Source organism: Apodemus sylvaticus, chromosome 5 (genome assembly GCF_947179515.1).
Source record: "Apodemus sylvaticus chromosome 5, mApoSyl1.1, whole genome shotgun sequence".
NCBI lineage: Eukaryota > Metazoa > Chordata > Mammalia > Rodentia > Muridae > Apodemus > Apodemus sylvaticus.
The window spans coordinates 138,632,120-138,645,577 of record NC_067476.1 but is presented as its reverse complement, the minus strand read 5'-3'; the positions used below and the strand labels follow the sequence as shown (position 1 = coordinate 138,645,577).

At 47.6% G+C, this 13,458-nt stretch overlaps 2 protein-coding genes across 6 annotated transcripts in view; one reads left to right on the top strand and one right to left on the bottom strand.

Annotated features, from left to right (window-relative positions):
* LOC127686086 (putative testis-specific Y-encoded-like protein 3) overlaps positions 1-13,458 on the top strand; it is a 255,675-nt gene that overhangs the window by 5,825 nt on the left and 236,392 nt on the right. The window lies entirely within an intron of this gene.
* The window catches only part of Tm9sf4 (transmembrane 9 superfamily member 4), a 50,936-nt gene continuing 47,736 nt past the window's right edge, over positions 10,259-13,458 (bottom strand). For all 5 annotated transcript variants that reach the window (XM_052183940.1, XM_052183941.1, XM_052183942.1 and 2 more), the window contains exon 18: positions 10,259-12,158. In XM_052183940.1, coding sequence (XP_052039900.1) covers positions 12,009-12,158 — 150 coding nt within the window. In that variant the 3' untranslated portion in view covers positions 10,259-12,008. The remainder of the gene's footprint in view (positions 12,159-13,458) is intronic.

The window sequence follows — 13,458 nt, the reverse complement described above, 5'->3', positions numbered from 1 at the left end:
CAAACCTTTCTGGAAGTTACCATATCACATGTCTGTCCCCTTCCACTGGCTGGCGTGTTTGGAAGCGTACATTGCCTCTGTTGCATTTTACTTTTGTTTGTTGGCTTGCAAGTCTGTTGTTGTTTGTTAGTTTGTTTTGTTTTTAGTTTATTTGGTTGGTTTTCTTTGTCTTTTTTGTTTTTGTTTTTTGTTTTTTGGGTTTTTTTGGTTTTTTTGGATTTGCTTTTTTTTTTCCCCGAGACAGGGTTTCTCTGTGTAGTCCTGGCTGTCCTGGAACTCACTCAGTAGACCAGGCTGGCCTCGAACTCAGAAATCCACCTGCCTCTGCCTCCCAGAGTGCTGGGATTACAAGCATGTGCCACCACCGCCCGGCTTTGTTTTTAGTTTTTTGAGACAGGGTTTCTCTGTTTAGCCCTGCCTGTCCTGGATGGAACTTACTCGATAGACTCAAAGTCACAGAGATCCACCTGCCTTGGCCTCCGGAGTGCTGGGATTAAAGTGCCACCACTGCCTGGCTGCAACAGCTCAGGTTGAGCAGCTGCTTCCCTGGGACTCTGGGGACTTCTTCACTAGTGTCTCCCCTCACCTGGAATCAGGCTTGGTACAGCTGGGAACTCAGTCATTCTACACAGATGGGCTTCCAGGTGGGCAAAGGGCAAACAGGTCCCCCTGGCCAGGGGGCTGTAGACAAATACATGGAATCACTGAAAGCACTTCAGGGTTCAAATCTCTGCAGGGATAGGAACTCTCCAGGCAGTCTGGGAACAGGAACAATAAAGACCCCTTCCCAGCCCCTCCCCGAGAGGCGGCTGTGAGCTTAGATGTGGAGGGGCAGAGTGAGCAGAGGCTTCTGGTCCCTCGAGCTCGCTCGAGCAGTGATGTGAGCCCAGTTTTTTATCACCTCATCGAGTTATCTGCCCTGTACTTTGGGCCTAGAAATAAAACTTTGGACAAGTTACTTTCAATCTGAGAAAAACCTGCGCCTAAACTGTGGCAATTGCTCACAATCAGCAACTGTCTTGATTACAGCCCTGGGGACTTTGACATTTTCCTTCAGGGACACTATTTCAGCACAAAAATTCAAGGAAGTGCCATGTCCGCTTGCCCCTTGCTCCGCATCAGAACATTGATTGATTGCAGCCTGGATCTGAATTCCCCAGCGATGGCCCCATCAGAGCTGACTCGGGTGTGGGGTGATGGTGCAGAAACATGGGGAATGGTGGGAAGCCCTGGGGTGGGAGTGGGAAGCTGTGGGGTACAGGAGGGAGCCTCGGGGAGGTGGTGGGGAGCTGTGGTTGAACGGGCACGAGCTGGGAGGCCACTCCTGCCTCGACCGACCGTTCCCTACTGTGTGACTTCAGGTGTCTTTCCACAGCCCTCAGCCAATGTCCTGCTCCAAAGGAGAAACTGGAAATTCCTAAGCAGGGAGACAGAATCCTTTTAGAGTAGCGGTCCTCAGCCTGTGGGTTCTATCCCTGGAGTCACCTGAGATCACTGGAAAATACAGATATTTATATTGTGATTCCTAACAGTTCCTTGAAGACATCAATGAACTGATAAAGCCTATTTATATTGTTATTCCTATTTATATTGTTCCTAACAGCAAAATCACAGTCACAAAGTAGCAATGAAAATAACTTTATGGAGGCTGGGAAGATGGCTCAGTCATTAAGAGCACTGGCTGCTCTTCAGAGGTCCTGAGTTCAAATCCCAGCTACCACATGGTAGCTCACAACCATCTGTAATGAGATCTGACACCTTCTTGTGGTGTGTCTGAAGACAGCTATAGTGACTTTTGTATAATAAATAAAATAAATCTTTGGGCCAGAGCAAGCAGGAAAAAGAAAGAAAAAAAGAAAGAGAATAACTTTATGGTTGGGGGTCGCCACAGCATGAGGAACTACATTAAAGGGTCACAGGCATTCAGAAGGTCCTGATGTTCTAGGGGGTCCCCTCTCCATCCACATATACCTTCAGCCTTGCCAAGAGATTGATCCAGTGAGCTAGCTTCTGGAAGCAGATAACAGGTTGTACCTGACTTACATAGAGACTGCTCAGGTAAGAGAAGCTTGGGGCCTTTTGCTTTATCAGTTCATTGATGTCTTCAAGGACTGGGACCTTGTCCTGTCTGCAATCCTGCATGCTGGTTTTGATCTCCAATCAGAGCCAAGGCAGTGGCTTCCAAGAGTCACACGGGGACATGCTGGCAACGCCCCTGATTCTGCTCACAGTGAGACAGCCCTTTCCAGAGCCACCATGATTTCCTGTAACTTGCTGGCTAGAAGTGGGTCCCATTCTGGACTCTTACTAACAAAGGGGAGAGGGGAGAGGACCCAGCAAGCATGGGGCCACCTGTGGTGGCTACAATCTAGTCCTTCCTGGGAGCCTTCAGAGAGCATGTGTACTGTGGTGGCTGTCACAGGGTACTGACTCCTAAAACACTCAAGTCAAGTCACTAGTCACTACCAAACTAAAGAGGCAGGCAGGTAGGGCTTTTTTCTTTTCTTTTCTTTTCTTTTCTTTTCTTTTCTTTTCTTTTCTTTTCTTTTCTTTTCTTTTCTTTTCTTTTCTTTTCTTTTCTTTTCTTTTCTTTTCTTTTCTTTTCTTTTCTTTTCCTTTCCTTTCCTTTCCTTTCCTTTTCTTTCTTTCTTTCTTTCTTTCTTTCTTTCTTTCTTTTTTAAGATTTTATATGTGGGACTGGAGAGATGGCTCAATGGTTAACTGAGTTCAGTTCCCAGCAACCACATGGTGGCTCACAACCATCTGTAATGGGATCCGATGCCCTCTTCTGGTGTGTTTGAAGAGAGCAATAGTGTATTCATATACATAAAATAAATAAACCTAAAAAAAAAAAAAGTGTGCGCCACCACCCTCTGGCTACACTCCAATTAAAAAAAAGATTTTCTCTGCTTGAGTGTCTTGCTTGCATGCATGCGCATGTGTGCACCACGTGCATTTTTGGTGCACACAGAGACCAAAACAGGGGGTTGGTTCCCTGGAATAAGAGTTGTAGACAGTTGTGAGCCACTATGTGGTTGTTGGGAACAGACCCTTAGGCCCTCTGCACGAGCAGCTAAGAAGAAATAACTGAGTGTCTGCTGTGTAAGGGGCTCTCAGTTCATCACACAGTCCTTCTGAGTCTCCGTGCTCTTCATCGGAAAGGCAGCTTCAGAGACTCATCTCTAGTCAGACAGAAACAGGTTATCGGGCTCCTGAAGCTACTAGAAAAGAACAAAGTAGGAGCTGGCACAGTGGTGCAGTGGCGCAGTGGCGCCGTGGGCAACCACACTTGCCACCAAGCCTAACGACCTGAGTTCAGCCCACAGAATCCACATCCGGGTGGAAGCAAAGGACTGACTTGCAAGTTATTCCCTGACTCCCGCATGTGTACTATATAGATCCCTGCATGCCTGTGCGTGCATGTGCTTGAGTGCCCTGTATGTGCGTGTCTGTGTGTGTGTGTGTGTGTGTGTGTGTGTCCTGAGTTCAATCTAGCAACCACATGCTGGCTCACAAACATCTGTAATGGGATCTGATGCCCTCTTCTGGTGTGTCTGAAGACAGCTAGTTTGTACTAGTATACATAAAATAAATAAATCTAAAAAAAATTCATATCGAGATGCAAAGGCTATTTTTAAGAGTTACTTAAAAAGCAGGCTATAGCAGAGGAAACTCTCCTGGCACGCATGCGAGAAGCACAAGGTGGGGGCCATGAAGACTGCTCAGTGGCCGAAAACACAGCTGTGTACTTTCACACTGCTGTGCAAGTCTGACAACCCAGGACCAATCCCAGAATCCATGTGAGAAAACAACAACAAAAGCCGGGCAGTGGCGGTGCACACCTTTAGTCCCAGAACTGGGGAGGCGGAGGCAGGTGGATTTGTGTGCGTTCGAGGCCAGCCTGGCCTACAGAGTGAGTTTCAGGATGGCCTGGGCTACACAGAGAAACCTTCTGGAAAACCCAACTAACCAACCAACCAACCAAATCAAGCCAAACCACCACCACCACCACCACCACCAAAAACCAAAGCCAGCTGCAGTGGCATACACCTGTAATCCTTGCACCCCTAAAGGTCAGCTAGCAGGATGAGACAGGAGGTGCACCTGGACGCTTTAAGGACTAGCGAGTCTGCAATATGCAATCCAGGCACAGAAACAAGAGAGACCGTGCCTCAGCGGGGCAGGAGGCTAGGACCGACTCTAGAAAGTTGTTTTGATTTCTACATGTGCCATGGTGTTTTCTTTCTCTTTCTCCTTCCACCCCCTCCCCACCCCTAATAAATACATATATTTTAAAAAGCTCCAATGGCAGTGCAGGAGTCCTAGTGGCCTCAGAGACAGGGGCACGGTGGGGCTCTCCAGTGTCTCTGTCGGCTGCGGTCTGTGGCATCAGTATTGGCCAGTTAGGAAGCTGACTCAGCATTCAGGGAGTGAGCTGTCCCCAAGTGACCATCTCGCACACAATGCCTGGTCTTGGCACTTCTAAGACTGTGCTCAATCGTTCAGTTCAGCACCAGTGTGCATATACATGTTCAGAACCACTGTCTACAGGGTGGTGTGAATCTAACGGGAAGAGGAGTTTGGGAAGCCTTCCCATTGAAGAATGCCCTAGAAGCCTGTGATGGTTTTGTCAATGTGATGGGATGGAGTCTCAGCAGGAGACAAGTCCCCATACTCAAGTGAGGGATTATCTAGATTTACGTTAGCCTCTGGGTGTGATGGTTTTGATTGTCAATGTGATGGGATGGAGTCTCAGCAGGAGACAAGTCCCCATACTCGAGTGAGGGATTATCTAAATTTAAGTTAGCTTCTGGGCACATCTGTGAGGGGTTATCTAGATCAGGTTAATTGAAGCTGGAAGACCCACTTCGTGGTTTCAAGGGATGTGGCCCTGCACTGAACTAGAAAGGAGAAAGGACGTCTAGTACTAGCACTCAGGGCTCTCTGCTTCATGACATGGGTGTCACATGACCAGCCACCTCACACTCCTGCTATGTATGCCTTAGTCCCCGATGGACTGTATCTCCTCCAACTGCAATGCAGAATAAACCCTTCCTCCCTTAAATTGCTTTATCATGGTAACAGGAAGAGTAACTAGGCTAGGCCGTAACAGACCACTTCCTGGGTTTCCTCTGCTGAAGCTGCACTTGATGGCACGGGGGACACAATGCACATGATGCACATGATAACACAAACACAGCAATGTAGCCATGTGTACTGTACTAGCTGAACTCAGGAGACAAGTGGTGAGCTCAGCAAGACCTCCCAGCGCTCGTGTGGTTAACCCCGTGCCAGCAGAACAGCGTTCATCTACCAAGCAGGTGGACTGCACAGGTCTGCCTGGTAAAACAGGAAACACATAAAACCGCCGGAAAAACCAGAAGTTTTCCAAAGAGAGCAGAATCATTGAGCAACAATCAACTCTTTCACTAGACACCCAGGAACTGGAAACATCTCATATAAACCTTGCAGGGGGGTGGCGAGATGGTTTAGCAGGTAAGAGCACTGACTGCTCTCCCGAAGGACCTGAGTTCAAATCCCAGCAACCACATGATGGCTCACAACCATCCATAATGAGATCTGACGCCCTCTTCTGGTGTGTCTGAAGACAGCTACAGTGTACTTACATATAATAATAAATACATCTTAGGGTCAGAGCAAGTGGGCTGGAGCAAGCTCAGAGGTCCTGAGTTCAATTCCCAGCAACCACATTATGGCTCACAATCATCTGTACAGCTACAGTGTACTAATATAAATAAAATAAATAAATCTTCAAAACAAAACAAACCTTGTAGGCTCTTTGGAAGACTCCTGTGTCTCTGCTACCAAAGAGCAGTGTTGTGGTTCTTCACCACACCCTCAGAAGTCCTAGCTGTATTTCTACCCCTCTCTTTTGTATTCTTCTGGTGGCCTACTCTTTGGTCCAGCTCATGAGGTTAGTTTGGATTCGGGTCAGGGCTTTGCTGTGGATGCTGTGCAGTTAGCACCCTAGTGAGTAGGACTGAATCCTTGGCCTGGGGTCAGAGGCTTGGTTCTGGAAATGATCATCCTGTTGTCATTAGTGTGGATGTCCAGTGTCAGCGCCGTACTCACATCTTGGTAAAGTTCTGTGTAACTTTAAAGCAACTAAAGAACATGTTAAAAGAACAGCATTTGCTCAGCCATATGCAGAGGCCACAGGAGGATGTCAGTGTTGTCACTCCCGGCTGCACTCCCCTGAGGCAGGGTCTGGAGCCAGACTACCAGCCAACAATCCTGTCTCTACCTCCTACAGCACAGGCTGCAGGTGTGTGGGACCAGAGCCAGCTCTTCCTGTGGGCGCTGGGGATTTGAAACCAGCCCCTCATGCTTCTGCAGTGAGCACTTACACACTGGGCCATCTTTCCAGCCCCAGAAAGCCTTTCCCCGGTCAGACTTAGCCTGGAACAAGATGGAGCCTTGGCATCTGGGATGACAATGCCTATAGAGTTAGTGTTGCAGCTGCCCAGGCTCCTAGACTGCTCTTGTCTTTTGTACTTGTAAATATGAAATTTGTATAAAAATGTGAAGGACAAAAGACTGTAACGAAGTATAGTACTAGTGTAAAACCAAATAGAGTTGCAGAACAGAATAGGAACCCAGAAAGAAACCCACTCAGAGAGAAGCAAGTGACTTCTGTTAAAGGCTCCAAGGCAAAGAACAAAGAATGGTAACAGAGCAACTAAGCAGACACACAAGTGTCGAAGAGTGCGCTCGGAGTGCGGCAGCTTCAGCTGGCTTCAGGTAAGGGCTGCACGTGGCTCCCAGTGTCCATGTTAATAGATCTGAACTGCAGCTGAGGCTATGGCCATTCTTACGCACTGTGGAGGCTGGGTTCTCCTGTCTAGGCACATGGACCCTGGTCCTGCTGGACCAAGAGTAGCATGAACCAGGCTGGACCTGGGCCAGGGCCCAAGGGTGAACCTGCCGTGCTGCAGGCTGCCTTACGATGTTGAGAAAAATGAAGCTAAGTCATGGCAGGTGAAGTGTTTCAGGTTAATCTGGCAAGGACAGATGCCTCTGTTCAGGAAAGGACTTAGGGGTCACAGAACGGGTTTAAAAGGTGTCAAGAATTAGGCTGGAGTGATGGCTCAGTGGTTAAAAACACCGACTGCTCAGCAGGGCGTGGTGGCACACACCTGTAATCCAGCACTTGGGAGGCAGAGGCAGGCGGATTTCTGAGTTTGAGACCAGTCTGGTCTACAGAGTGAGTTCCAGGACAGCCAGGGCTACACAGAGAAACCCTGTCTCCAAACCAAAACCAAAACCAAAACCAAAACCAAAACCAAAAAAACAAACAACAACAACAACAAAAAACCCCCGACTGCTCTTCCAGAGGTCCTGAGTTCAATTCCCAGCAACCACACGATGGTTAGAGTCTTGACCTCTAAAAAATATATATTATTATATATGACTATATAATACATATTTATCACATATACACTCCCCATGGTAAGTGGACGAACAGAAAATAAGCAAGGCTGTTACACCAGTGTTTATACTGAAGGAGGAGGAGGTATCATTCTGTTAATTATGGGATCCCAATTGGATCCACTTTATCCCATTAGAACTTCCTTAAAATGGATCACAGACCTCAGTGTAACAATAAAGCTTCTTAAAACAAAACAAAGCAAAGCAAAACAAAGCAAAATGAGAGCTAAAGAGCTATTAAGCTGTTAACCAGCTGCTTTTCTTTTTTCTTTCTTTTTTTTGGTTTTTTTTTTTTTAAAGATTTATTTATTTATTATAGGTAAGTACACTGTAGCTGTCTTCAGACACCAGAAGAGGGTGTCAGATCTCTTTACAGATGGTTGTGAGCTACCATGTGGGTGCTGGGATTTGAACTCATGACCTTCGGAAGAGCAGTCGGTGCTCTTACCCACTGAGCCATCTCTCCAGCCCTTTTTTTTTTTTTTTTTTTTTTTTTTTTTGGTTTTTTGAGACAGGGGTTCTCCTGGCTGTCCTGGAGTTCACTCTGTAGACCAGGCTGGCCTCGAACTCAGAAATCCGCCTGCCTCTGCCTCCCAAATGCTGGGATTAAACCTGTGCGCCACCACTACCCAGCTGTTAACCAGTTGTTAAAAGAGCACTGGCTGCTTTTCCGGAGGACCCAAGTTCAATTCCCAGCACCCTCTTCGGGCCTCAGCAGGGTGGTATACAGCATACAAGCAAAATATACACATGCTAAAAGTACTGAGATTGAGAGAGAGAGAGAGAGAGAGAGAGAGAGAGAGAGAGAGAGAGAGAGAGAGAGAGACCTAGACAGCGCCTATAACCCTATGTTAGGCAAAGATAATAGTGATGGCATCAAAATCAGCATCTGCAAGGATCATCTGATGATGACCTGACTGAAGTCTAACTTTCTTAGTTATTTGTTTTTAACTTGTGGACTAAGAATTATGGGCAGCTGCACAAATAAATCCCCCTTCAAAACCAGGAGCGCCTTCAGCTGAATTTTGGTCCTCATAAGGAATGCAGATGAGGGTGGTAGCACAGGCCTTTAATCTCAGCATGTCAGAGGTAGGTAAGTGGTATCTCTGAGTTTGAGGCCAGCATAGTCTACATAGCAAGTTCCCTGTACTCATTCCCAGAAGAGAGCAATTAAAAAAGAGAGAGAGGTCTAATGTATTTGCATATGGCGTATGATAGTTAAAAAGTAAAAAGGAGGATGGGATAGGTAACCATCAAGGTCAATGCAAGAATAAAGAGCTGGGCTGGAGAGATGGCTCAATGACTAAGAGCACCGACTGGTCTTCTGAAAGCCGTGAATTCAAATCCCAGCAACCTCATGATGGCTCACAACCATCTGTAATAGGATCTGATGCCCTCTTCTGGTGTGTCTGAGACAGTGCATGCACATACATAAATCTTAAAAACAAAAACCATGATAAAGGAGTTGGAAATATGGGTTAATGGTCAAGTGAATACTGCTTTTGTAGGGCACCTCGGTTCAGTTCCCAGCACCTGTGCTGGGTGGCTCACATCTGCCTATAACTCCAGCTCCAAGGAAATGACATTATCTTTTGGTTTCTGTGGCACCAACACATACACACACACACACACACACAGACCATTGAAACCACTACCATACTCATTGGTGGCTTAAATGGCCACACGTTTATAAACTGCAGAAAACATCTTCAAGACAGCAGAATCTGTGCTCGCTAGCTTTGCCATTGTAATTGCACTAACGGTCATTCTCTTTCTTCTAAGAAAAAGAATTGAAACCTTTTCAAGACACAGAGATAAAAATACAAGCCACAGACTTAAGAGAAAAAATTTGCAAAGCACTTATCTGATAAAGACTTGTATCATGAGAACCTAAAAATCAGACCCCCTTCCCCCCCAAAAAAGGCAGAAGATTTGAACAAATCAAGGAAGGCATGTGGCCTGGCACTGGTGGGGCACACCTCTAATTCCAGCTCTTGGAATGTAGCGTCAGGTGGATCTACAGGGCAGCAGCAGGGTCTACAGAAGCCAGAGCCATCTCCAAAAACCCAAGGACAGAAACGCATGTGGATGATGGAAGAGATGCTCAACGTACCAGCCGGAAAATGACAGCCAGGTGTTGTGGCAACATTTAACTCCAGTAATCTCTTTCAAGGTATACAAGATATACAAGTCTAGTCGAAATCTTTCTTTGGGTTTCCATACTGAAATCATATTCTCAAATACAGTGACATAGGAAAGAAGCTGTCTTTCTCCTTTTCTGGGCATATCAAATTCCTGCTTCCCTGAGAAGACAGTTGAGAATGAGGCCAGAGACACAATGGAGAGTCTTAAGGCCACCATTTGCATCTCTGAGTCCAGCCACACTAAGGGAAGCCTACACTTTCCTTATGACCCAGTCCTATCCATGTAGGACCTTACCCAGGGGTTTACTATGTAGCTCTAAGCGGCCATAAACTCAACAGAGATCTACCCAATGCAGCCTCCCGAGTTCTGGGATGCTTGACCCTAACTTTCTATTGCTTTGAAAGCATGCTACTTGACACAAATTCTGACCCTCAAACCAAGTTTCACTTTTATGTGCATCCTACTTGTTTGCTACTTCCCGATTGTTCAGAGGGGCAAATGCTTGCGACTGCACACGGAGGGCTGAGCAGCAGCTGACAGAAGGCACAAAGCAGCAAAGGCCTGAGTCCTTGAGAACCCAGGTGGGACACTGAGCTGCAAAAGCAGCCACTCAGCCCATGCGGGGAAATGGTCGCTCTTCAATCTCCACACCCTTGCATGTGAGTCGAGACAACACACAATGGCATTTTATTTACAATTGGACCAGAAAAAGGCATACAGGCATTTTTTTTAATTAAAAATAATGATGATGATTTAAAAAGTCAGAAAAATTGACAATGTTTGAACCTTTCCCCATCCCTCCCCCACAATGAGAACCTTGGGGAGGGGGGTGCAAGATTTGAATGAACAAGTAACTCCCAATCACTCTCCACTCTTTGGGTTCCCATTTCTCCAGCCTGATTCTTGGTGGATGCCGCTCAGTGCTTCGGAATCACTGTGAGGCGAGATTGAGAGGTGCACTGATTGACTGAGGATGGCGAAGGGGCCGGGAGGCGGGGCACTGAGGGGTAGGGTGTGTTCCTAGCACTAGCAGCGTCCTGAGCTTTGTCTCCTGGCAGGTTCCCTAAGGACTGGAGCAAGGGCGAGCGGCTGTTACTGATCCCACACCCAAGGTGGGTTTGGTCTCTGCTACTTAAGAGCAAACTCTGACGTGCACAGGGTTTGCAGGGGCTAGGATAGGCACACGAGCCTCTTCCAACTTGGGGAGACTGGCCTCTTGCCTAGTCCTAGGAACTGGGAAAGGAACAACCCAACTTACCTTCCATTTTCCTTCTCAGAGAAGTTTTCTGGGTGTCCCCAAAAGAACTTTCATGGGAGGAAGAGGGGATGGGTCTGGCTAAGAGAACCGAGACTAAATGCTGGGGTCAAGGGCCATGAGGAGAGAGACTTCCTCTCCCTGGCCATCTCAAGGAAGAGATCTGAAGACTCCAGATCTGAAATGAGGGGAGGGGTCCACCATCACCCTTTAGAAAGAGCGGCGTCCCTGAGGGAAAGACTGGGGATCAATCTTGAGGGGTGAGCACCCTAGTCTAGTGGCTTTAGCCACCTCTTCCCATACACACATGGGCACTTGGCTCTGGAAACACTTGGCCCTGGCCCAGGGCTTCTTGGCACAAATCAGTCACTGCAGGTTGCATTTCTCCCTTGGTGGTCAGTGAACTCTGGCTGCTTTGATGAGGGGATCCTGCTGTCCCAGGGAACCAGGACATGTCCTTGTAGTGACCAAGTGTTCCCAGTCAAACGATGACCAAAGGCCTGGCTGGCAGCCTGGTTCTGGGCAGCAGAGGGCAGGCTGGGGAGGAATGGGAGGAGGGCTGGCAGGGCTTGGTTGGCACTGAGCTTAATGTCTGGGCTGCAGCTGTGTTGTCGTGCTGTCGTGCTGAGGATGGGCAATGAGAGAGAGGCTTGGAGCCTTCACTGTAGCCCCGGCGTTTCCTCTTCCAGTTAGCGGTAGGGTGGCCAACAACTCTGAAGAGCTGATGCTGATGGAGACGGTGACCAAAACCCTACATTTAGCCATCCTGGATCTGCATTATTTTTTGAAAAAAGGAAAAAAAAAAAAACCAAACAAAAAAACAAAAAACAAAACCCCAAAACCAAAACCAACAACCAAAAACCCAAACCAAACCAGAAAGAACCTGAATTAACAGGTCAGAAAGCTCCTGCTGAAGGCGACTCTTAGCTGAAGAAAAACAACCTCAGAAAAATGTATCCCTACAGCCTGGATGAGATGAAGGCAATGGAAGAGTTATCTACAGGCCCTCCTGCCCCCATGCAGCCTGGGGTCTAGGAACACTGTGCCAGGAGTTACATTCCGAATGAGCAGGAGTTACTTTATTCTGTGTGCCTGCAGTTCCCCACGCAGGGCGGCCTCCTGCCCGAGGATCCAGTGGGCCTCGTGCTGGCCCACCCACTCAGTCTATCTTCACAGCCGCATAGATCTTGCGGACAAACATGTAGGCTGCATAGAAGCCGATGGTCCCTGTGAGCAGCCAGAAGGACAGGACCATGAGGGTGGTGTAGCCGAAGTAGAGGAGAGAAGGGATGAACTCCACGATGTCCAGCTGGGTGAGGGCAGAGGAAAGGGACACGGAGATGAAGGGTTAATGCCAGGTAGCTGTGCTGCGGCAAACTGCAAACCTTTTTTTTTTTTTTTTGGTTTTTTGAGACAGGGTTTCTCTGTGTAGCCCTGGCTGTCCTGGAACTCACTCTGTTGAGGCTGGCCTCGAACTCAGAAATCCACCTGCCTCTGCCTCCCAAGTGCTGCCTACTTTTATGTCAACTTGACACAAGCTAGAGTCATCTGAGAGGAGGGAGCTTCAGTTGAGAAAATGCTTCCATGAGACCCAACTGTACTGCATTCTTCATGGCCTCTTGATCAGCTCCCACTTCCTGGTTCCTGCCCTGTTAGAGTTCCTGTCCTCACTTCCTTCAATGATGTGGAAATGTATGCTAAATAAACCCTTTTCTCTCAAAGTTGCTTTTGGTCATGGTATTTATAACTACAGCAGTGGATAACTAACTAAGATATGCTCCCATCCCCAATCTTGTGAAATTGACACTTGGCAAGGTAAAAGGACTCACAACAGAAGGCTACCGAGGGCCAGAGTATTGTTGCCTTGGGCCTTGTGTCCTTGGGAGTCAGGCAGAAATGGACACGCTGCCCCACTTCCTGGCCCACTGTTCCTTAACAGCATCACAATACTCCTGGACGGTTGGAGTAGCATCAGAGAGTCCGGAGGGAAAAGCAGGTGTGTGGGGACTCCCAAGGCTCCAAGCTCGAGGACTACGGTACCATCATCAGTGCCTCAGTCCCTGAGGATGCTGGACGCATCTCCAAAAGCTCACAATGCTTGTTATCTTGGAGCACGCTGGCCTCTTCAGTGAGAGAGGTAAACGTGAAAGAGATGGTGGTTGTGCTGTTTGGTGGTTGAAGAGAATACAGCTCACTGGCAGCATGCTATGTGCCTAGTGCACCAGCCCTGAGAGGAGCCTGTCCTAGGGCTCATGGGCAGATACACCTCACAAAATACAACAAGCCCAGAAAAAAAAAAAAAAACCAATTAAAAAAACATCAAAGATGCCTGTAATCCCAGCACTTGGGAGGCAGAGGCAGCGGATTTCTGAGTTTGAGGCCAGTCTGGTCTACAGAGTGAGTTCCAAGACAGCCAGGGCTATACAGAGAAACCCTGTCTCGAAAAAACCAAATCCAAAAAACCAAAAACCAAACCAAACCAAACCAAAAAAAACCCATCAAAGAAATAAATCAGGTCCCTGTCTGAGATCTTCTAAGCCTAAGTGTGAAGGCCACGGTTGTAGGTTCCCCTCAAATGGCACTGCCATCTCTCATGTACACACTTTTTA